Source organism: Prionailurus bengalensis, chromosome E2 (genome assembly GCF_016509475.1).
Source record: "Prionailurus bengalensis isolate Pbe53 chromosome E2, Fcat_Pben_1.1_paternal_pri, whole genome shotgun sequence".
In the NCBI taxonomy this organism is placed as follows: Eukaryota; Metazoa; Chordata; class Mammalia; order Carnivora; family Felidae; genus Prionailurus; species Prionailurus bengalensis.
The window spans coordinates 15,808,943-15,829,268 of record NC_057352.1 but is presented as its reverse complement, the minus strand read 5'-3'; the positions used below and the strand labels follow the sequence as shown (position 1 = coordinate 15,829,268).

Here is a 20,326-nt window from a genome sequence, read left to right as displayed (position 1 = left end):
TCTGTGTCCAGTCTAGATCAGTGCCTGGCAAGAGCGGACGTTTAATGAACGTCTGTCAAAGGAATGTAAAAGGTCAGAGCGTAAGGCCTCGCAGACAGTAAGCGTTTAATAAGCGCAAGCTCTATGTCCCTGTGCACACGCGAGTGCCCAGCGCGTGCCAGGATGTGGGGGTTGGAGACTAAAGGGCAGAGCAGTTCTGGGGCCTCCTGCCGACACATCAGACGTCTCCTCCCTTCCCGGCTGAGGGCAGACGGAGGGCTGTGCGTGTGCTTCGAAGCCCAGGACTGGGGCACGTTTGTGTGAGATGCCGGATGGAAGGGCTGGAGGCCGTGTGGCCTCGGGGGGGGGGGACGCCTAACGCCCTGGAACCCGTTTCCTCGGCTGTAAAAGGAAACAACCGCTGCCTGACTCAGCGGTGAAGAGCCGGAGTCTCTATCATTCTCGACTGTCGGAAAAGCGTCGGCCACTCCTCCGCGTACATTGATATCAGTGCTAAGTGTAGATACGGGCAACTTTACTAACACGTGAAGAGGTGGCCTAGTGTTCTAAGAGTGTGACACAGAGAGCTGGGATCAAATCCCAGCTATGCTGTGTGACAGCAGTGTGACCTCTGGGTCCCAGTTTCCACAGGTTTCCATTCTGGTCACCTCCGGGGGTCGCCGTGGGGATCCCGCAATGAGTTCGTATGTGTTAAGTTCTTGGAAGGGGACCCAGCCCATCGAAAACGCTTTATTTTACTTACAACTTCAGCTTATAATCTCGAAAGCACCTCAAACTTCGAGAAAAGCTGCAAGGTTACTTCAAAGAACCCCCACGTGGCCTGAAGTCATTTCCCCCACAGGTTAAGATTTGGCACCCTTGATTTATCTCTCCCCCTCCCTCTCTCGGTCTACACTTCACTTCCCCCCTCAACTCTTTGGGGATAAGTTGCGGACGCGGCACCCTTCACTCCTAAAGTACTTCAGTGTCTGTTTCTGAAGAAGCAAGGGCAGTCGTACAAAACCGCAGCATGGTTATCAACGTCAGGAAGTGTAGCATCGCTCTGATGCCATTATCTGTCGCCGTCCTACCTCGGCGTTTACCGGAGATGACATTGGGTCCATTGCGGCATGTCCCTGCCCACCCTGGATCCAGTCTGGGCTCTGGAGCTGCATTCACATACCCTTAGAAAGAACTCCTCGGGGGCGCCTCGGTGGCTCAGTCAGTTGAGCGCCCAACTCTTGATGGCGGCCCAGGGCGTGATCCCAGGGTCGTAGGATCGAGCCCCGTGTGGGGCTCCGCACTGAGCTTGGAGCCTGCTCGGGATTCTCTCTCCCTCTCTCTCTCTCTCTCTCTCTGCTCTCTCTAAAATAAAATTTAAAAAAGGGAAAGACAAGAAAGCACTCCTTAAATGATAGCCATTACTGAAACAATACACAGAGAGAAATTAGAGAAGGCTGAGCTTAAAAGCCATTGAACTTGGGGTGCTTATAGTTTCCACCCCCAGTGGCTCACCTTGGGGACCCTACTGGAGCCAGCTGGACTGGGGTTCAAATCCCAGCCCGTCCCCTTATCAGCCATGTGGCCTTGGAAAGCTGTGCCCCCTCCTTGAGCCTCAGTTTCCCCATTTTAAAATAGGGATGACACTCGTGCCTGTCTTGTGGGGCGTGAGAAGTGTGTGGAGCCCTGGACACAGGCTCCTGTGTGATGATTTGTGAGGTGGGTGTTATCAGTCGCCACCTGTCCCGTGAGGAGAGGGGCGGGGTGATGGCGCGGTGTCCGCGGGGCCCTGACCCCGAGCTCTGCCCGCAGGACGATGAAGTGGTCCTGCAATGCAGCGCCACGGTGCTCAAGGAACAGCTCAAGCTCTGCCTGGCGGCCGAGGGCTTTGGCAACCGCCTCTGCTTCCTGGAGCCCACCAGCAATGCCCAGGTGTGTGTGGGAGTGTGGGGGTCTGTGGGGGCAGAGGCCAGGGTCCAAAGAAGAGGGGTGTGGGTCTGAAGAGAGGGTGCTGCTAGGAGAGAAAACAGAGAGGGGCTGGGAGGGAAAAGGGGCTGAAGGTTCCAGGCAGGCGGGAGGGGAGGTCTGAGGAGGGAGAGCAGGGGACCTGAGGGAAGAGGGAGGGTGGCCGGGGGCATGGAGGGCCCTGAGTTCAAGGAACAAGGGATCTGAAGGTGGCTGCTGATGAGAGAGAAAATGGGGAGGGGGGTGAAAAGGAAAGAGAGCCAGAGGTCTGAGGCAGGTAGGGGTGGAGAATCAGGGGCTCGGGAGTCTCAGGAGGCAGGTGTCTAAGGGGGCAGAGGGCCTTGGATCCAAAGCCAAAGGCCCTGGAGGGCTGGGGGACACTAGCAGGGGCCTGGGGGGCCGAGTGGGAAGGGTGTTAGAGGCTGAGACTGGAGGGAGCCTGGGTCTGAGGGCGAGGTGGACTCAGGGTCTGAGAGAAGAGGTGACCTGGGGGGTGAGGGCAGGGACTGGGAGAGGGAAGGGACGTGGAGTCAGATCACGTCTTGGCCTCAGAGGAGGCCAAGGGTCTGAGCGGGTTAGAGAGTCTTGGGTCCAAGGGGGAGGGTGTCTGGGAGTCAGGGGATTGGGTGGGAGACTGGGGAGGGAGGAGAAAGGTTGGATGTGATTTGGAAGCAGGGTTCACGGGCGTGTGAGGGAGAAGGCAGGAGTTGGGAGCGTCTGCTGGTGACAGCAGGAGACAGGGGCGGGGGGGGGGGGAGCTCCTTTGGGATTGCAGAAATTCGGGTTATCTGCAGGGGGAGGCATGTCCTGTGGCGTTGGAACAGGTGCAGCGTGTCTGAGAGAGGGCTGAGGCTCGCTTTGGGATTAGGTGCGGGGTGGGAAGCTTCCGTGAGGCTTGGCTAGGGTTTAGGTGTTTGAGGGAAGGAGGCATGTCTTCTGTGTTGCCGGTGTCCGTGGGGGTGGCAGGGTGCAGGGGCTCCTCCGGGGACCGGGGCCAGGTCTGGGTCTCCAAGGGGTGTGGGTATTCAGACCGGCGCTCAGGGGCCTTTGCGCCCCCCACTCACATCCTCCCCCACCGCAGAATGTGCCCCCCGATCTGGCCATCTGTTGCTTCGTCCTGGAGCAGTCTCTGTCGGTCCGGGCCCTGCAGGAGATGCTGGCCAACACGGTGGAGGCTGGCGTGGAGGTGAGGCTCCTGGCCTGGCGGGGCGCGGTGGCAGGGCTGGGTGGGAAGCCACGGGGGGTCGCTCACCGCCTGCTCTTCTTCCTCTCTCTGCCCCGCCCCTCACAGGCCCTCAATTTGGATAAGTGGGTAGGTCTGGCCTTGGGTGTCACCTGCCTCTTCCACCTCTCCTGGCCCCAGGCCCTGCTCTTGGGCCCACGTCCTGCACACAGGGGCTGGGGGTCTCCCCCACCCCAGCTGTCAGGGGCTGTGGAGCCCAGACAGGCCAGCCAGGAAGGAAGGAAGGGGGTGGGGGCTTCTGAGCCCCCCCCCGACCCATTCCCCCGCCTGCTCCTTTGTCCTCTTTCCCATCCTTCCCTCCGCCCCTGATCCCAGCTCTTCTCTGCATGGGACCTCTCCTCTCACTCCCCCCCTGCCCCAAGTGTGGGTCCCCTCCGCTCCAGGAGTGGGTCTGCCATGTGATCAGGTGGCCCCATCACATGGCGCCCTCAGAGCATGGGCATGTGAGAGCCAGGATGGGAGGCATGACGCCATCGAGTGACCGGGTGTATATCCGATGTACCCACCCCGGGAGGGGCCCGGGCTCCTTGTGCTTCGGCGTGTGTGGCGGCGCAGGGCGGGGTCCCTATGGGGATGTTCAAATATTTAACACCTGGTAGGACTACCCAGGTGCACATGGGCTGCCGCTCAGCTGTCTTATGACAGGTTAGGGCGAAAGGGGCCGAGGTCCACGGAATACGAGTTAGGGGGGACTCTCAGGAGACCAACCGGAAGAGCGGTTCGGCCTCCCTGAGGGACTCTGGGGCCTGCTCAACAGGATGAAGGAGGCAGGGAGGACAGAGTGGGCTTTGGGAACTAGAAAACACCCTACCCACAGGCTTCTCAGAGACACAGCCCCTACTTCCATGAATGGGGAAACCGAGGCCAAGAATCTGTTGAGGGTCTGAGCTAAGGCTTTCTCGTGTCCCGGCGAGCATGGTATTTTATGGGGAGCGTATTGCCATATAGGATAGGCCGGATGCCTGGGGCGGTGGGGGGGGGGGTCTGGTCTCACTCTGTGCCCTCTCTCCACCCCCTCCCCCCTGCAGTCGTCCCAGGGTGGGGGACACAGGACACTCCTGTACGGCCATGCCATCCTGCTCCGGCACACGCACAGCGGCATGGTGAGTGTGAGAGCGAGGGGGCGAGGGCAGGGGCGGGGCGAGAGCCGGGAGGAGGCTGACTCCCCTCTGCGATCCTAGTACCTGAGCTGTCTTACCACCTCGCGCTCCATGACTGACAAGCTGGCCTTCGACGTGGGACTCCAGGAAGATGCCACAGGTGTGGGGCTGGAGCGGAGAGGGCGGCGACGGGGGCGCTGCGGCCAGGGGCCCGGGGGGGGGGGGGGGGGAAGGTGCAGGCCCGGCGGGGGCAGGGACGGGGGCGGCGAGGGAGACTCGGACCAGCGTGGGGGGACCCGAGGCAGAGAGTGTGAGGGCGGGAGGCAGAGAGGCGGTGGTCGTGATAAGAGAATTGGGGGCCGAGGGCTGGGGACCCCTCGGGGAAGGGCATTCTGGGTGGTCCTCATCCTGACAGCCCTGCCCCCTCCCTAGGGGAGGCCTGTTGGTGGACGGCGCACCCGGCCTCCAAGCAGAGGTCGGAAGGAGAGAAGGTCCGCGTTGGGGACGACCTCATCCTTGTCAGCGTCTCCTCAGAGCGCTACCTGGTGAGCAATCCCGCCCCCCCCCCCCCCCCCCCCGGCATAGCTACTACTGCCCAGGGCTGGGGGCGCACGGGGTCCCCCGTCTCCCGGTCACTGATTTGCCAGCTCTCTGGCCCCAGTGGTCGGACGCCTGATTCCTGGTTTCCCGACCTCTGACATCCATTTCTCGTCTTCCGGGCCCCGCTGCCCAGTTTGATCTTGGTTTTCCGATCTGTGATCTCTGATTTTCTGTCCCCTGTCTGCCGGCTTCCGCCTTTGGTTTCCGGCCTCTGACTCCGGACTATTCTCACCCACCATCTCTGACCGCCACCTCCTGGTTGCCCCCAGCACCTGTCAACGGCCAGTGGGGAGCTCCAGGTGGACGCCTCCTTCATGCAGACACTGTGGAACATGAACCCCATCTGCTCCGGCTGCGAAGAGGGTGAGGGTCCCAGACCGCCTGTCCCTAAACGGAGACCCCCAGAACAGACCTCCCACCTTGCCCCTCAAACATGTCCATACTGACCCCAAATCCAGAACCCTGGAGTTCAGACTCTAAACCCCACACTCAGTATCAGACACCCAAATCTAGACTCCAAAACTCACATGCCCCACTCAAGGTCCTGGAGGGCAGACCCTTAAACTCAGATCCAAAGCTTAGAGCACCGCATTTGGAACTTAGCCCTCAGATCCGCAAGCCTTAGATGGCAAATACAGACGGAGACTTCAGCTCCCCACACCCAGACCCCCACATTCAAACTCAGATATCCCAGCCTAAGACCTCTAATTCCGACCCCAAATCTCAGCCAACTGACCTCAGATCTCCAAACTTTAACTTCAGACATCTAAAATCATCTTCCAAATTCTTCCCGTGCTAAGATCCCAAAGCACGACCCCAGAACTTTGACCCCAGCTCTTAACACCCAAACCCCACACCCAAGCTGAGACTCCAACCACAGATCCTGAAACTCAGGCCTTAATGTCAAACCCACCAACTTCTAACTCTGAAGCTTCTCCAACTCAGACTTCGAAACTGTCGACGATAACCTCAGACCCCGAACCTCAGAACTCCAAAATCAACCTTCAAAGTTCAGACCCCAACCTCAGACCCAACCATCAAACCTCTAAACCCAGACCCCAAATCAAGACCTGACACTCAGAGCCCAATATCCAGAAATGTTAGACTTAAACCTCTGACCCCCAACCTCAGAAATCCAAACTCAGACCCATATTCCCCCCCCCCAATCTCAGCCCTGTATACCCAGACCCCCAAACTTAGATTCCCCACCTCGGACCCCAAATCTCATACCCCTGCTTCAGGCCTCAAACTTAGCCCAAATCTCAGACTGCCACTTTAGATCCTAAAACTCAGATCCCCAACCTCCCACAGGGGAGAAGCAGGACCCCTGAACTCCACTTTGGCTCCCAGGCCTCTCCAGGGCTCCAGCCCTACAATGATCACTTTCCCTTGCTCCTTTCCAGGCTATGTGACCGGAGGCCACGTCCTTCGCCTCTTTCACGGACACATGGATGAGTGTCTTACCATTTCCCCCGCTGACAGCGAGGACCAGCGCAGGTCTGGGTTGGAGACAAGAGGCCCTGGGGTGTTGGGGCAGGAGGGGAAGGGTAAAAGCAGGCTCAGGGTGCCCGGACCCTATGGGTGGGGTTGGGGATCACATTCTGGGAGGAGGGCGACTGAACCCCTGACCTCACTCTCTCCCGTGTCCCCAGACTCGTCCACTACGAGGGGGGATCTGTGTGCACCCACGCCCGCTCCCTCTGGAGACTGGAGCCACTGAGAATCAGGTGGGAGGGTCTGGGGTGGGGCTAAGAGCTCCTGGGGGGCCTGGGAGGGGAGAGAGGGTCTTGAAGGAAGATCTGAGAAAGAAACTGGAGGATTTTGAGGGGAAATCTGGGGGGCCCCAGAAGGTGATGAAGGTCTTCAGGGTCCCAGAGTCCTGGAGGAAAAGGACCTAGGGGAGGGTGGGCGTTCCTGAGGAGAGATTGGGGATCCCGAGTAAAAGTGTGGGAGTAGAGGGAGAGAAAGTGGTGGGTCTGGGGAAACTGGGAGCACGGGGGAGCCCTGAGGAAGTTGTGAGGGCCTGAGATAGGACTGGGGTTCCCAAAGGAGGGCTAGGGGGTCCTAAGAAAGATTTGAGGGCTGCAAGGAAGGTTTGGGTCCCCTTGGAAGAAGGCTGGAGGCTTGGTGAGGTTTGGACCAAGACTGTGGTGTCCATGGGAGGACTGGGGGATCCTCTGACCCCCCGGCACCTTCACCCTTTGCAGCTGGAGTGGGAGCCACCTCCGCTGGGGCCAGCCTCTTCGTATCCGGCATGTTACCACTGGGCGGTACCTGGCGCTCACCGAGGACCAGGGCCTGATGGTGGTCGATGCCAGCAAGGCCCACACCAAGGCCACCTCCTTCTGCTTCCGCATCTCCAAGGTCAGTGGGGTCAGGGTGCCCTCCCTCACTTGGGGCCCCAAATCCGGCCCCAGCCTCCATTCTGCAGTCTCTCCCCGATTAAAGGCACAGGCAGAGGAGGCTGACCTCTGTCCCCTGCCCCTGCAGGAGAAGCTGGATACGGCCCCCAAGCGGGATGTGGACGGCATGGGTCCCCCTGAGATCAAGTATGGGGAGTCACTGTGCTTCGTGCAGCACGTGGCCTCAGGCCTGTGGCTCACCTATGCAGCCCCGGACCCCAAGGCCCTGAGGCTTGGCGTGCTCAAGAAGAAGGTGGGTGCCTGGCGAGGGGAAGGGGCGGGGGTGCCGGCAGGGGCAGGAAGGAGACCGAGGGGTGATCATGCTTGAGCCTTCAGGAGTTTGAGGGTAGGACTGAGAGAAAGATGGGGATTCAAAGACAAACTGAGATTGAGAGAGGAAAAAGAAAGAGGGATAGATATACAGGGGGGAGAGAGGGAGGGAGAGGAGAAATGGGGTGGAAAGAATGAATAGAGTGAGGGAGAAGGAGAGAGAGGGAGAGGGAGAAAGGGAGAAGGACAGGGAAAGAGAGAGAGGGAGAGAGAAACATAGAGACAGAGAAAAGCAGAGACAAAAAGACATGGAGACGGAAAACAGAGAAAGATAGAGACAGAGAAGCAGAGATGGAAAAGACAAAAAGAGACAAAGACTGTGACAAACGGACCAAGAATAACATTCGGCAAATTATGGAGCGCCCCAGTTGTTCTAGATGTGCGTGTGGAAAAATAGATGAGATATACAGACCTGTGTCCTGCCCTCCCAGACTCAGACATGGTAAATAAACCACCTGTAATGAAGTACATAGCTTTCCAGCTGAAGAATGGAAAAGCTACTCTGGGCAGAGGGCATGGCATGTGCAAAGGCCCTGAGGTTGGAATAAGGTTGATTTGTTGCAATAACAGAAAGAAGATCCAGTTTGGCTGGAGCGCAGTGATTGAGGGACAAGTCTTGGAAGATAAGGACAGAGAGGAGATGGGAGCAGATCATGTGGGGCCTTGTGGGCCATGGGGAGGGTCCCATCTTTTACTCCTAGTGAGATGGAACCCCAGTAGAGTTTTGAGCAGGCCAGGGAGGTGACCTGACTCAGGTTCCTTAGCTGCTCGTGGGAATAGATGAGTTTGGGGTGAGGCCCAGAGTTGCAGTAGGGAGCCCAGGGAGGCGACTGCTGCCATGGTCAGGTGGGAGAAAACAGTGGACAGGACCAGGGTGGGGAAGGTGGCAGATTATGTTTGTAGCTTGAGGGCGGAGCCAGCAGGATTTCCTGACAGACTGGATCTTGAGGTGAGAGGGGCAGGGGTCGAGGATGATACCGTGAGTTTTGCCCTGAGCCACTGGAAGGATGGAAATGCCATTAACTGAGTCGGGGACAGTCAAGTGTCAGCAGCTCAGGATGACAGGGATCCAATGTGTAGAACAGAGCCCCTCGATAAAGAGTGAATGACTGGGAAGATTAGGGAGATGCTCGTTTCAAAAAACAAAGCTTGTAGTTGGATACCTGAGCAGAGGATATAGAAGTGGGCCTGGTCCGAGGGGGGTAGTGGGAGCCGTCAGCGGTGGGTGGTATTTACAGCCACAGGACTGGACGAGGCGCTGGGAGGTCAGCTCAGGAGAAAGCTGGAAGATGGTCTCATCTTACAGAGAAGGTTTCAGGCATTCAGCCTGGGACATGTTAAGTGAGGGTGTCATTACACCTTTCTGGTGGGAGGGTGTTAAGTCAGCAGTAGATACAGGTGGAAAGGGTCTGGCCTGGAGACAGACAGATAGACAGGGCAGTCAGAGAGGGAGACACAAACAGAATCAAAGGCGGATAGAGACAGAAGGCAGAGAGAGATGGAGATACAGACAGAGTGGGAAAGACAGGGAGAAAGAGACAAAGCATGGGGTAGTGATGTGAGACGTAGGGAGAGAGACAAAGACAGAAACAAAGAGGGGCAGGGAGATGGAGCCAGAGGCAGAGGGGAGGCGGGGGGGCAGGGGCGGGGGGGGGACAGAGAATAAGAGTCAGATGAAGAGGGATAGAAGGGGGTGTCTGGCAGAGAGATTCAGTGGAGGATGGGGGCGGCTTTGGGGCTAGAATCTGGATGGAGATCTGGGGGCAGATGATCCGTCCTTGGTGCTGGGCCCACTCATGACCTCTCTGCCCCCCCCCCCCCACTGCCAGGCCATGCTGCACCAGGAAGGCCATATGGACGACGCCTTGTCACTGACTCGCTGCCAGCAGGAGGAGTCCCAGGCTGCCCGCATGATTTACAGCACCGCTGGCCTGTACAACCAGTTCGTCAAGTGAGCCACCTGCCCACTCTGCCCCCCCCCGCCCCCTGCGGGGCCACGCCTTGACCCCCAGGCTCCCCGTGGTCATACACCTGACCCCTCTAATCCCACCTCTGACTTCCACACCCCTAACATACACAGGATCCCTAACCTCTAAACCTCTGACTTCTGTACACTTGACCCCTAATCTGACCTTGACAACCATGATTTTGACTTCACATCCCTGATCACCCCTGATACCCAGATCCTTGATCCTGGACCTCCCCAGCCCTGACACCTGCTTCCACCCCCCCCCCCCACCCCCCCCCCGTGCTTACACAGGAGTGAGTCCCAGTCCTAGCTCTGTCGCTGGCCACTGTGTGGCCTCAGGCCAATGTCTGTCTGTCTCCGAGTCTCAGTCTCCCCCTCTGTAGAATAGGTGTGTCTGTAAGAGTCCTTTGGGGGCAGGGGGTAGGACTCGCGAGCGCCTCAATGATAGTCAGCGCTCGGGGCTCCTGGCTGACAGGTGCTCCGTCCCCACAGGGGCCTGGACAGCTTCAGCGGGAAGCCGCGGGGCTCGGGGCCGCCAGCTGGCACAGCGCTGCCCATCGAGGGTGTCATCCTGAGCCTGCAGGACCTCATCGGCTACTTCGAGCCGCCCTCCGAGGAGCTGCAGCACGAGGAGAAGCAGAGCAAGCTGCGCAGCCTGCGCAACCGCCAGAGCCTCTTCCAGGAGGAGGTGGGGCCGTGGCGAGGGCGGGGCGGGGCCTGTGGACGTGGGGGCGGAGCCTGAGGGAGGGGTGGGGCCGCAGCGAGGTTGGGGCGGGGCGGGGCGGGGCCGCGGCGCGGGGCGGGGCGGAGCCTGAGGGACCTGAAGGCATCTGTAGTGGTTTCAGAGCCCGCGGGGCCTGTATAAACGGGGCGGGGCCGCAGGCCTTCGGGGAACAAGTGAGGGGGCGGGCCTTGAGGAGAATTTGGGGTGGTGGGCGGGGCCTTGAGAGAAAGGCATGGCGTTTGTCAGAGCAGGGGCGGTGCGGGTGGGAGCGAGTTGCGACCGGAGCGACGCGGGTGGGGCAGGCCTGTTCCCTTACCCCGGAGTGGGGCGGGGCCTAAGCTCAGGTCTGTGCCGAGGCGAAGCCTGTAGAAGCGGCCAGGCCTGGGAAGAAGTCTGAGGATGAGGCTGCGGGACTCGGGAGTGGGGGGTGGGGGTGGGGGGAATGGTGTCTGTGGGGGCTCGGCCCGCAGTTGGGAGGACTGAACCAGAGTGGGGCATGGGAGGAGGGTCAGGGCCAGAGGTGGGTATTGGGGCGTCAGGGAGGGTCCTCTGCTGGAGTCAGGAGCTGGGGGGTCCGTGTGTTCTGAGAGCAAGAAGGGAAGAGATGTGGAGCGGGCTCCGCCCAACAGGGGGTCAGAGTGAGGGGGACCGCACGGGGTGGGAGGAGGGGACTGGACAAAGGCCCGGAGGTCTGATGTCCCCACCGGGTGATAGGGGAGCATGTTCGTTTAAAGGCTAACAACTGACCCTCCTCCTCTCCAGGGACTCCCCAATCTGATCCAAAAGTGATAATAGTAACAATAACGAAACTTATTTGTGGAGTGGAATTAGTATAGGCCAAACGTTTAGAACCGTGCCAGCACGTAGCAGATGATATATAGGTGTTAGTGGTTATTATTACTTTGAATTTGGCCTTTATTGTGTGCTAAGGGTGCTATATACATGACATCCTCCTGATAACCCCCTGGGGGTTGTAATTCCCATATTACAGATGGATTACAGAAGCTCAGAGAGATTAAATAACAGCCATCTATCTCCCCAACAAATATGCCAAGGGGTACAGCTGTCAACAAAACAGACAAAAATCTCTGTCTTTCTGGAACTGACGTGTGGGGAGGATAGATGATGATCAATAAAATAAGAAAATTACATGGTATATAAGATGATAAGTACTGAGAAAAAAATAAAGGAGGGAAGTAGCAGGGAGTGCTGGTGTTGTTGCAATTTAAAATAGAGTGGTCTTGGGGCGCCTGGGTGGCTCAGTTGGTTAAGCATCCAACTATTCGTCTCGGCTCAGGTCATGATCTCACAGTTTGTGGGTTTGAGCCCCACCTCAGACTCCGTGCTGACAGTGCAGAGCCTGCTTGAGATTCTCTCTCTCCTTCTCTCTCTGCCCCTCCCTTGCTCGCTCTCTCTGTCCCGCTGTCAAAAATAAATGAACTTAAAAAATTTTTTTAAATCCTTAAAACAGAGTGATCAGTGGGCGCCTGGGTGGCTCAGTCAGTTGAGCGTCCAAACTCTTGATTTCCGCTCAGGTCACGATCTCAGGATCGTGGGATTGAGCCTAGCACTGAGCACCAAGCGTGGAGTTCGCTTGGGATTCTCACTCTCCTTCTTTCTCTGCCCCTCCCCTGCTCACGCGTGCTCTCTCAAAATAAATAAATAAACTTAAAAGAAAAATAAAACAGGGGCACCTGGATGGCTCAGTGGGTTGAGCACCTGACTCTTGGTTTCAGTTCAGGTCACGATCTCACGATTTCCTGGGTTTGAGTCCTGCGTCCAGCTCTTCACTGCCAGGGCAGAGCCTGCTTGGGATTCTCTGTCTCTTTCTTTCTGTCTCTCCCCCACTTGCGCTGTCACTGTCTCTCTCAGAATAAATAAACTTAAAAAAAAATAAAAAATAAATAAAATAGACTGGTCAGGGAGGGGACCTGAGTGAAGAGAGGCAGCCACATGTACACCTGGGGGAGGGACAGAGAGGAGACAAAGGGGAGAGCAAGTGCACAGGGAGTATGCTTGGCAGGTTCTAGAACCATGAGGAGGCCAGGGTGACTGGGACAGGGTGAGCTAGGGGCAGAGTGGGAGGAGATGAGGGCAGAGAGGTGACGAAGGCCAGGCTCTGGGTGAGGACTTTCACTTTGGGAGCCACAAGAGGGATAGGTTCCCTAAAATCACAACTAGTTAGTGACGCAGCCACTCTGTGTGACTCCAACCGCCCTCTACCCCCGTGTGCTGCCTCTCTTACTAGTGATAGGGGCCCCCAGCATAGAGACACAGTGATTGTCACAGTAGCGCTATACATAATGGCCAAAAGCTAGAAACAGCCCAAATGTCCACCACCAGCATGGATCCTCAAATGTCGCATGTTCACACACACAGTGGATATGGGTACTACTCCACAACGAAAATGAAGGGACTACAGGGGTGCCTGGGTGGCTCAGTCGGTTGAGCACTGGCTTCAGCTCAGGTCACGATCTCACGGTCCGTGAGTTCGAGCCCCACGTCGGGCTCTGTGCTGACAGCTCAGAGCCTGGAGCCTGCTTTAGATTCTGTGTCTCCCTCTTTCTCTGACCCTCCCCCATTCATGCTCTGTCTCTCTCTGTCTCAAAAATAAATAAACGTTAAAAAAAATTAAAAAAAAAAGAAGGGACTACAGCCACGTGAAACGGTGTTCTTGAACTTAAAACATAACACCCAGCAAGAGACTCCATGTCCAGAAGAATACTTATTGTGTATGCCAAGTTCAAAAACAGGCAAAACTCAATTAGACTGTTTACTGACGCATACATAGGCGGTAAAAATAGAAAAGCAAGGAGAGGATTTCTACAAAAGCCAGGACAGTGGTTATTCCTAGCAGAGAGGTTTGTGTGGTCAGGAGGGGCATCCAGGCGACCTCTGCGTGGCTGGCAGTGTTCTCTTTCCGGGCTTGGGTCACGGTCACACAGGTGTTCTTTGTTATCTGTTGAGCCATACATGTTTGATCTTTGGTGTGCACAGATCTGCCTTTGCAAATTTGCCTGCTTGCTAAAATCTGTTTGTGACCCTCACATCAATACTTGTAGCATCTTTGTGGTCATTCGTGAACATGTGCAGAGTGGCAAAAAATTTGTGTCGGTGGCCCTCGTGTTCCCGGCTGAGGCTGAATAGGGTGATGCTGCGCCTTCTTGCTTCAGCACTCGGCCTGTAAACAGGTGTCCTTTTCATGGTATGTTTAGTGCCACATTTTCCACACGCTGGTGTTTTTTGGTTGAGTTCGCTGTTTAAAGTGGCCCCCGAGTGTAGCGCTAACGTGCTGTCTAGTGCTCTCGAGGGCAAGAGGCTGTGGTGGGCCTTATGGAGAAAATAAGGGGGGGGGGATATGCTTCATTTAGGAGGAGTTAGAGTGCTGTTGGCCGTGAATTTAATGTTAATGCATCAACAATATATATTAAATCAGTGTCTTTAAACGGACACACATATGTGCCAAGATTACGTATTGATTGACGAAAACGTGACTCAGAGCAACTCCCTGTGTTTTCCCCGGGAGAGGTGAGTGGTTCAGGATTTGCTAACTCCGTGTTCATGGTGACTTTATAGAACCTAACTACCGCGAATAACAAGAACTGACTGTATGTATTATTGTATGCGCTTTTCTGTATGCCTGTTATAATTCACAATAAGAGAAGACAAAGTTTAAAATGTAAAATGCAAAAAAAAAAAAAAAAATCTCTCGGGTGGTTGGTGCGGAGAGTAAACTGAGCCAGTTAGGACCCGGAGTGGGATGCTTGGAAGTGGATAGGATGGAAAGAAAACTTCGGGAAGGAAAAGCACAATCAGTCCTGGTGTTTTTTTTTTTTTAATGTTTATTTTAATTTTGAGAGAGAGAGCACAAGCAAGGGAGGGGCAGAGAGAGAGGGAGACACAGAATCCGAAGTAGGCTCCAGGCTCTGAGCTGTCAGCACAGAGTCGGACGCGGGGCTTGAACCCACGAACCATGGGATCATGACCTGAACCAAAGTTGGACGCCTAATTGACTGAGCCACCCAGGGGCCTCAGTCCTGACGTTAATAAGGACGTATTATGTTGGGAACTGAGGCAGAGAGGACAAGGACGGATGTGGGGAGCTGAGGAGGAGAGGAGGGTGATGGGAGTGAACGGGAACGTGGAGCTAATGTTGTTGGATCTGGGAACATACTTGCTGGTTGTTGAAGTTAAATGAATTAGCAAATCCAAGAAGGGCAAGGAAGAGAGGGCCTGGGACTCCCATGGTGACCCGCCCATTTTCCCCACCCTAGGGGATGCTCTCCCTGGTCCTGAACTGCATTGACCGCCTAAATGTCTACACCACGGCTGCCCACTTTGCCGAATTTGCAGGGGAGGAGGCAGCCGAGTCCTGGAAAGAGATTGTGAACCTGCTCTATGAACTCCTGGGTAAGGGGCCCGGTTCTGGCTTCCCCTAGAGCACCCCAGCTCCTCAGTGCCATGGGGTCTGATGCCTCTTTTCTACCCTCAGCCTCTCTGATCCGTGGCAATCGTACCAACTGTGCCCTCTTCTCCACCAACCTGGATTGGCTGGTCAGCAAGCTCGATCGGCTGGAGGCCTCCTCTGGTAGGAGAACCCAGGGGGAGGGGACAGGGGCTGGCACAGGGGAGGGGCGCAGTCACTTGCCTACCATTATGCCACCTGCACAGGGATCCTGGAGGTGCTGTACTGTGTCCTGATCGAGAGTCCTGAGGTCCTGAATATCATCCAGGAGAACCACATCAAGTCCATCATCTCCCTCCTGGACAAGCACGGGAGGAACCACAAGGTCGGCCCCTTGCCCTGACCTCTCATCCCCTGAACTCTGAACCCTGACCTTTTCCCAGGGCCCCAGAATTCCCCACCTCCCTCACTCCCTTTCTCCTCCCCATCTTGTCTCTTACCTGGACTCCACTCCCACATGCTTCCATCTCAACACAAGGGTCTTAAGCTTACAGTTCTTAAATGGATTCTGGGCCACAGATGTGCTTCATTAGATCTCTGCAACATTTTTATTTTTTAATTTCTGATTTTGTAGTCTTTAGGTGGGCTGCATATACGCCCTCCAGCTCGCCACAGGTCCTACCTGTTTCTGAGAGAGACAGAGAGACAGTGTGAGTGGGGGCGGGGCAGAGAGAGAGAGGGAGACGCAGACACAGGATCGAAGCAGGCTCCAGGCTCCAAGCTGTCAACCCAGAGCCCGACGCGGGGCTCGAACTCACAGACTGCGAGATCATGACTTGAGCTGAAGTCGGACACTCAACCGACTGAGCCACCCAGGCACCCCGCCCCACTGAACAATTTCTAACCACCTCACATATGTACATTATCCACCTGGCACCCGAAGACACATGTGTGCAGCCCCTGCTGATCTAAAATCTCCTGACCCCCCTGCTCTCACTAACCAACCTTTTCCCTCCTCCCTCTGACTCCTCACCTCCTACTCCAGTCCCTCCTTCCTTAACACTGCTGACGTCTTACCCCAGATCCTGCGGCCCCCGGCCTGACCTTTCTCTTTGACCCTTGACCTTCCTCTGTGAGCCCTGACCTTGCGCTTCCACCACCTCCTTGCCCATCAAAATCTCCACCTCTTGTCCTGGCACATTATCCTTAACTTCTGACTTTCCACCCCAGATTCCCCACCCTGGTGCTCTCACAACCTGACCTCTGACCTTGACCTCCAGGTGCTCGATGTGCTGTGTTCCCTCTGTGTGTGCAATGGCGTGGCCGTGCGCTCCAACCAAGATCTCATTACCGAGAACTTGCTCCCTGGCCGTGAGCTTCTGCTGCAGACAAGCCTCATCAACTATGTCACCAGGTCTGGCCCGTAACCCCTGACCCCAGCCTGACCTCATCCTGACCCCAGACCTCTTAACCCTTTCCCAGATCAGAGACTCCACACTCAGGTGGATGTCCCTTTCTCGGTCTCCCACCCCAAGACTTAACACCTGGTCCTCACAGATGTCCTCTCTTGCCCCAGCTCACCCCCGGCCCCCCCTCCTCTTGTCCTCTCTCCCTCTTCCATTTCTGCCTCTGTCTGTTCCTCTCTCTTTCTCTGTTTTTTTCTGCATTTGCTGTTTTTGCTATCTATCTCCCTCTGTATCTGTCTCTATTTCTCCTCCATTTAGTTTTCTCTGTCTCTCACCCATCTCTCTGTTTTTTGAGGTCTCTGTCTCTGCTTTCTCTCTCTCTGTCTCCATGTCTCTGCCTTCTGTTTTTCCTGTGTGTATCTCTCCTTCTCTTCTCCCTTCTCCCCCCACCCCTGCAACAATGTGGCTTTGCTCCCCACCTCTCCCTCACCCCCTCTCCTGTCCCATCTTCCCTGCAGCATCCGCCCCAACATCTTTGTGGGCCGAGCAGAGGGCTCCACACAGTACGGCAAATGGTACTTTGAGGTGATGGTGGACGAGGTGGCTCCGTTCCTGACAGCTCAGGCCACCCACCTGCGGGTGGGCTGGGCCCTCACTGAGGGCTACAGCCCTTACCCCGGTGGCGGCGAGGGCTGGGGCGGCAACGGGGTCGGTGATGACCTTTATTCCTACGGATTTGATGGGCTGCACCTCTGGACAGGTACCTGACCCTTCCGGGGGCCCTCATCCCCGATCATTGGCCCTAGAGCTTCTCAGACTCTCACCATACACCTTAGGCTTCTTGGGATCTTGATCCCCACAAGAGGCCAAATTTTGACCTCTGATTCCTAATTTTCCAAGACCCCAACCCTAACGCTTCCAGAATCTTGCCCCTAACCTGCTTCCTCATACTCTCCAGAACTCTGACCCCAAGAGATGTATGATCTCTGACCCAAGAGATCCTTGAAAACTGCCCAGATCATTATGACTTCTGACCTTTGACTTCCAGCCCCCAAGGGTTCCAGAATTCTAACTCCAGGGTGACTGTAATCTCTGACTCCACAGCTCTCAAGACCCTAACTTCAGGGGAACCTTGACCTCCTCCCTTATCTCAGAGATCCAGGACCCTCCTTGGGAACACTTGACCTTAGGGTTTCCAGGATCCAGATCCCATAAGATTCTCTAATATCTGCCTCTTGCCTCTTGAGACTATTAGACTCTGACCAGTGAGGTCTTGAGACCCCTGACTTTTGACTCTTCCCTGTGACCCTGGTGCAGGACACGTGGCACGCCCAGTGACTTCCCCAGGGCAGCACCTCCTGGCCCCTGAGGATGTCGTCAGCTGCTGCCTGGACCTCAGCGTGCCATCCATCTCCTTCCGAATCAATGGCTGTCCTGTGCAGGGCGTCTTTGAGGCCTTCAACCTGGATGGACTCTTCTTCCCTGTTGTCAGTTTCTCGGCTGGTGTCAAGTGAGGACTTGCCTTTGCCCCTTGCCAGGCCCCAGACCTGGGACTGTCCCAAGACACCTTCCCTAGTTACAACATGGCCTACCATAAGGCCAGGAGCCTACCCTCACTGGGCAGCCTACCCTCAGGACTGACTGGTCAGATCCCTACAAGAAGGTCCCAGTGATCTCTACATGGTCCCAAACACTTTAGTGTCCTCCCATTGATCCAGACCCTCCCAAAGACCTCAGCTTCTTCCCAACCCCATATCCTTCCAGCGACTTTCACGTGTCCTCCAAATTGCACAATGACCTTCTAATAACTCTTCCAGTTAATTCCCAAATGATGTTAGACTCTCCCAATGACTCTATGTCATTCCAGTGACCTCCAAATGACTCCAGAATCTGACAGCTCTCTTCCAATGACCCAGACCCTCCCAATGACCCCCCAAATTATCTTGGATTCTCCCAATGATTCCATGCTTTTAACTGCTTTTCAGTGATCCCAGCATCTCCCAGTGATCTTCTAATTACTCCATGATCCCCCAGTGACCATAATTCCTCAATATCCCCAGTTATTTCAAAGGTCTCTCAGTAACTCAGTCTTTTCCCAATGATCCCAAGCTCTGTAAAGAGCTTCCCAGTGTCCATTCAGTGATGATTAGGGTTATCTCATAGTTACACCAGATTTTCCGTGATTTCTGGATGACCTTCTTGGTCTCCCAGAAACCTTCCAGTATCCCCAAACATTCTATTGAGCCAAGGTCTCTTCCAGTGGATCTTTCTATGACCTTGCATTAACTCTCAATGAACCCACACTTTTCTTTTCTTTTTTTTTAATGTTTATTTATTTTTGAGAGAGAGAGAGAGCACAAGTGGGGAGGGGCAGAGAGAGAGAGAGAGAGAGAGAGAGAGACAGAGTCCAAAGCAGGCTCCAGGTTCTGAGCTGTCAGCACAGAGCCTGACGCAGGGCTCGAACTCACAAGCCGTGAGATCATGACCCAAGCTGAAGTTGGACGTTCAACCGACTGAGCCACCCAGGTGCCCCCTCCTTTTTTGATTTTCCACTGATTCTCGTTGACCTCAGACATTCTCTTTGACCTTAAATGACCTCCATGACTCCACGGCTGCCCAGTGATCTTTCCCAGAACTTTCCACAGATCCCAGGATTGCTCCCTTACCCCCACTGAGCACAGATTCTCCTTGTAATCTGCCTCACCAGTGACCCCACTCTCCCACTCAGGGTACGGTTCCTTCTTGGTGGCCGCCATGGCGAATTCAAGTTCCTCCCTCCACCTGGCTATGCCCCATGCCATGAAGCTGTGCTCCCTCGAGAGCGACTTCATCTGGAGCCCATCAAGGAGTATCGGCGGGAGGGGCCTCGAGGGCCCCACCTGGTGGGCCCCAGCCGCTGCCTCTCACACACTGACTTTGTGCCCTGCCCTGTGGACACTGTCCAGGTACTGCCTGCCCTGCAAGGGTTTCCTGGTGAGACAAACTCCCTTAGGAGTCAGGGAGGTGGGGAGCTGATTTGGAAGCTGGGAATCTTGTTGTTTAACAGATTGGGAAGCTGAGGCAGAGTGGAGGCAAAGAACTCTCGGAAGACAGAATCCCACTTTCTGGGGGTCCTCACTATAGCCCCCTAAAGAAAGGACAATTATTAAAGTTTTTGGGTTTTTTTTTTTTTTTTTGAGAGAGAGAGCATGAGAGCATGTGCACACACACCAGGGAGGGTCAGAGAGAGTCCTGAGCAGGCTCTGTGCCCACAGCACAGAGCCCCATGTGGGGTTCAATCTCACAAACCGTGAGAACCATGGCCTGAGCTGAAATCAAGAGTTGGATGCTCACCCGCCTGAGCCAACCAGGCGCCCCAAGGAAAGACTATTATTGCCCCTGATTTATAGATAAGGAAAGTGAGACCCAGAGGAGTTAAGCAACCTATATAAGCCACACAGCCGATTTGAACCCATGTGCGGATTCCAAAGTTTGAGATCTTTTCCACTAGTCTGTTGGCATCCCTTCCATCTGGGCCTTCCCACTCCTCCTGTCCCAACTTGAACTCCCCACCCCCCCCAAACATGTCCCTATCAGAAGCCACATAAGTTGTGTTCAAGAGCCTGACCACGAGGGTCTGATTTTCTGTGTGTTACCGTACATATGTGGCTTTACTTCTCTGTGCCTCAGTTTCCTCATCTGTGAGGAAAGGGGATAACAACAGAACCTACCTTGTCTCACAGTTGTGGAGGTCAGATGAATTAATATCTGTGAAGCACTCAGCACAGTCCTGAGTAAATAGGAAGGACTCAATACAGTTAGTGTTATCAGTAGCAATAGTGATATTATTTCATGGTGAACTAGCCATCCCCTGTAGCCAGGACAGAGCCTGGGCCCCCTTCTGGATGTCTCCCTCCTGCTCCCCCAGCTTCTCAGCCTCATGGGCTGTCCACTTGGCCTCCTGGACATCCCTCCCACCCCCTCTGCTTCCCCCCATGGCCTGCCCTGGTCCGAACCATCATTATCTCTTGTCCGTAGAACACTAACAACATAAATATTTATTATGCACCCACTGTGCGCCAGGCACTTACATAAACTACGTAAGATTGAGTAGTTATCTGGATTATATCACTGAATCCTTATGAGGTAAGTATTGTTCTGATCCTCATCGTACAAAGAAGGAAAGAGACTCGCCCGTTCATTCACCAACCACTTTCCAAGCAT

General features: G+C 55.4%; 1 protein-coding gene across 2 annotated transcripts in view; it reads left to right on the top strand.

Moving 5' to 3' along the window:
- Nucleotides 1–20,326, top strand: part of RYR1 (ryanodine receptor 1) — a 117,881-nt gene that overhangs the window by 3,212 nt on the left and 94,343 nt on the right. For both annotated transcript variants that reach the window (XM_043599005.1, XM_043599004.1), the window contains exons 2-20: nucleotides 1,792–1,911; nucleotides 3,026–3,130; nucleotides 4,216–4,290; nucleotides 4,369–4,447; nucleotides 4,720–4,832; nucleotides 5,157–5,250; nucleotides 6,291–6,384; nucleotides 6,540–6,614; nucleotides 7,095–7,251; nucleotides 7,378–7,542; nucleotides 9,449–9,570; nucleotides 10,081–10,276; nucleotides 14,587–14,722; nucleotides 14,805–14,900; nucleotides 14,984–15,102; nucleotides 15,998–16,131; nucleotides 16,642–16,883; nucleotides 17,441–17,633; nucleotides 18,852–19,068. In XM_043599005.1, the coding sequence (XP_043454940.1) occupies nucleotides 1,792–1,911; nucleotides 3,026–3,130; nucleotides 4,216–4,290; nucleotides 4,369–4,447; nucleotides 4,720–4,832; nucleotides 5,157–5,250; nucleotides 6,291–6,384; nucleotides 6,540–6,614; nucleotides 7,095–7,251; nucleotides 7,378–7,542; nucleotides 9,449–9,570; nucleotides 10,081–10,276; nucleotides 14,587–14,722; nucleotides 14,805–14,900; nucleotides 14,984–15,102; nucleotides 15,998–16,131; nucleotides 16,642–16,883; nucleotides 17,441–17,633; nucleotides 18,852–19,068 (2,532 nt within the window). The remainder of the gene's footprint in view (nucleotides 1–1,791; nucleotides 1,912–3,025; nucleotides 3,131–4,215; nucleotides 4,291–4,368; nucleotides 4,448–4,719; nucleotides 4,833–5,156; nucleotides 5,251–6,290; nucleotides 6,385–6,539; nucleotides 6,615–7,094; nucleotides 7,252–7,377; nucleotides 7,543–9,448; nucleotides 9,571–10,080; nucleotides 10,277–14,586; nucleotides 14,723–14,804; nucleotides 14,901–14,983; nucleotides 15,103–15,997; nucleotides 16,132–16,641; nucleotides 16,884–17,440; nucleotides 17,634–18,851; nucleotides 19,069–20,326) is intronic.